General features: G+C 41.2%; 1 protein-coding gene across 1 annotated transcript in view; it reads right to left on the reverse strand.

Moving 5' to 3' along the window:
- Positions 1-3,493, reverse strand: part of LOC101855308 (CUGBP Elav-like family member 3-B) — a gene marked incomplete at its 5' end in the record, with an annotated part of 23,539 nt that overhangs the window by 15,347 nt on the left and 4,699 nt on the right. The window contains 1 exon segment of the mRNA XM_013090289.2: positions 23-79. Within this exon segment, the coding sequence (XP_012945743.1) occupies positions 23-79 (57 nt within the window).

Consider the following 3,493-nt stretch of genomic DNA (forward strand, 5'->3'; position numbering starts at 1 on the left):
GGGTTGGGAGTGGTATAGTCACCTGAGGAGCCAGTGTCTCGTAGGAGCCTACACGGGCCAACTCGTAGGGTGGCTCCACCTAGAGACAAGGGAAGACAATTGTTATGGACAATTCTGGTGAGAGTTAGTTCCCCTTTTGTTCTACTTGAGAACATGTGTGAGTGGTTAGTAGTCATAACGTTTTGTAACGGGTGCAATGTTCCGCCAGCATCAAATAGGGGAAAATTGTTCCAGAAAAAGAATCTCTTGCCACGTTTTACTCAATGACTGAACCCACTGACCAGGAAGTTGAGAAAATCCCTAGGGACAAGGAAAAATAAATAAATCAGTAGAACATTAACTTCTGAATATTTTCTCCTGTTCTGTATTCATTCACAAAGTTCAGCTTCTGCTATAAAGAAATGTGATCACCGCCCACAATTCTAAGTTCGCCGTGGCTTTTTGAAAAAGTTATTTTTTCTTTCCCGTGGATACAAGACTTGGGTTGAAATACTTTTAGGACAACGGATAAGTGTGGTCAGAGCAAATGAAGGAAGGCAAAAAAAAAAGAAAAAAAAAAGAAGGAAATTAGAGAGAGAGAGAGGCTTTGCAGACGCCTGTGTGGATCAACTAAACGATGGTTCAGGGCCAAGCACGGCAAAAAGTTGGCAGAGATGAGTTTGCGCAAACATAGAAAACAAAAAACCCCACAAAAAACAAAAAACAAAACAGTAGTGTTCCCAAACTTTTCACATCAAATAACAAACAGATCTAACAGTCATTCAGAAAAACATAAACAAAGCGACGGAGAATGAAATGCGAAAATGAAGCATGGACGAGTGGAAGGGGCCACCCCTCTGTGGAAGTGTTGACTGCCAACAAAGCATTAGAGGCCAGAAGAAAGGTGGAGCTAAGATATTCGAACCCAAAGCATCGATAGGCTATCAGGTGTTGTTGTTTCTCCCTCTTTTCTTTTGAGAGATACCTGTCTGAATGATTAACGATTTGACGATGATGGTGGAAAAGTAGCACACAAAAAACCCCAACATAAATAATAAGAAACAGGTTTTTAATGCAATGAGGTTAAAAAATGAATAAAACATCCATTGCCTTCTGACAGCTTCACAAGAAATTATTCCCTACCAGAATCTATGCTTCAGTTTTGGAAGGATAAATAAAGGGGTGTGCATGAAGAAATGCTCGTCTAAAACACTGAATGCACACAGCAGTGATCAAACTCAACGCGCAAAATCCAGAAAAAAAGCACAGGCCCAAAAAACGAAAAATATAATTGAAGGAAGGATACCGAGGAAATAAATAGAAAAGTCATGCAAAACGGAGCATTCTAAGGGAAGATGAGGAAGAACAGATGACATTCAGAGACACCAAAAGACTCTTGCCGAGTTGTCGGAGGCACTGCATCTAAGCTCTGAACACAAACAGAAATGTGGCGTTAACCCAAGCGGAACAACACGGAGGGGACACACGAGGAGGTACGGCATGACATGACCCGGCAGGCTGGACCCACTGCTTCTCAACAGGAACATTTAGAAACTTGGACATTGACCCTTTTGATGCTGACAAAGAACATTGACCGATACTTATTTTGAAAACATGTAATGAGTATCTGATTAAATAAAATCTTGCAACATAAATACATAGTTCTAGCAATTACTCTCAAAACTAAAATGAACAGTAGGGGGTGACTTTAGTTCATACAATAAGGAAGTAATGTTAAGTAGTCACACCCTGTTAAAATCAACCTGCAACAACTCCACAAAATAATGTTCAGCTGTAACCAAATATGTTCCCACATTTCGAAGGGGTTAAAAGAAAACATAAAAACATGGTCATATCAGATTAAGATCAAATTGAATGCAAAGCTCAATTCTTGTTCTCGAAACTAAACCCACCACCATTTATCTTTTCAGTGACGGGAACGCATTTATTATTTTAAAATAATGAAAAAAAACCCGACTTCATGCAAGTGTCAATTTGAAAACCAAAAAAAAAGCATAATCAAAATAATTAAAAACAACCACCACATATTTTTTTTCCTTGTCAATTTGCACACACGAGACTGAACTGCAATGCTGATATCTGAATGCTCCTTTATCATGATCGAGAATGTTTTATGCACTTTTATACTACAAAAACTAGATCACACAGGAGGTGGGCTGCCTCGACTAAGCTTGTTAGGGCCAACCTGGACTGAATGGGGCACATGATCCCAGCAGAGACTGACAAAAACAACCTTCCCATCAGGAAAACGAACCCAAGTCCCATGCGTGTATTTTAAAGCCTAACAACTACACAACGCAAGCAGATAGAATGGCACCTTGGTTCGTGAATACATTTGAAGCAGTGTCTTGTAAATCTATCTTTATTTGTTTCTTCCCCTTTTGTAGTTCTGTTTTTTTTATGACGAATAATAAAACAAATTTAATATAAATCTAAATGGGTGGTCGTCTTAAACAGGTAGCTTTTATTTCTGTTTTTTTTTCTCTTTCAAAACGTTAAATGACGTCCACTAACCTTCACTGTCATAGCTTATCCACATCGCTTTCCTAAAGGCCACCTGCTATCAAATTATCTTGTCCCTCCTCTTCTCTTTTTTTCATCGTCTTTATCCCAAAGACCACCCCCTCCCCTTTTCCAACTTCCAACCGTTTCTGTCAGTTCTCTCTCTACCTGACTCTCTCCATATCCCCTATCCCAACTACCAAATCTAATAAAGGTGTCACTATAACAATAATCATAATAATAATAATATCAGCAGCAGCTACCCCCCCTCCCCCACACGCCCACCATACCACATTCTTCTCCCACTCTTTATGTTTCATAAAGGCCACTCATCATCGACTAGTATCCACCAATCCCCCCCTCCCCTTTCTTCGTCCCCGGGCTGCGTTTCACTCGGTTTTAATCTAAGGCGATCATTTATTCATTGGGAGCCGTAGAACAAAAGGACGTGAAGGCGCATGGCCAACCCGCTTGACGCTTACGAGAAATGAATAATTCAATAAATAACATGGCGGCAATACAGCTTCCGGCAGACGATGCGGTGCCACGTAAGCGCGCAGTAGGCGGTCGGTGCTTTCACTACATCCTTATCTTGTTTTTGTCGGGGTGTCTTGGGCAGTGGGATAACCCCGGCATGGATGCTTGCTAGTCTGAGTGTTAGTGTGTGTGTGTGTGTGTGTGTGTGTGTGTGTGTGTGTGTGTGTGAAGAGGAGTTGAGTTTTACATCGAGAGGCCAGGATAACGACCGCATTTTGAAAGGATCGGATAAATATGATAGAAACACAGAAAATAAATACTAGGAGCCGAGTACCACATATCATCTCATAACAATCCTCGGAGACAGAAGGGAGACAACGGGAGAGAAACAAACAGACAGACAGACAGACAGACAGACAGACAGACAGACAGACAGACAGACAGACAGACAGACAGACAGACAGACAGACAGAGAGACAGAGAGAGAGAGAGAGAGAGAGAGAGAGAGAGAGAG

This window comes from Aplysia californica, unplaced genomic scaffold, assembly GCF_000002075.1.
Source record: "Aplysia californica isolate F4 #8 unplaced genomic scaffold, AplCal3.0 scaffold01204, whole genome shotgun sequence".
NCBI classification, from domain to species: domain Eukaryota; kingdom Metazoa; phylum Mollusca; class Gastropoda; order Aplysiida; family Aplysiidae; genus Aplysia; species Aplysia californica.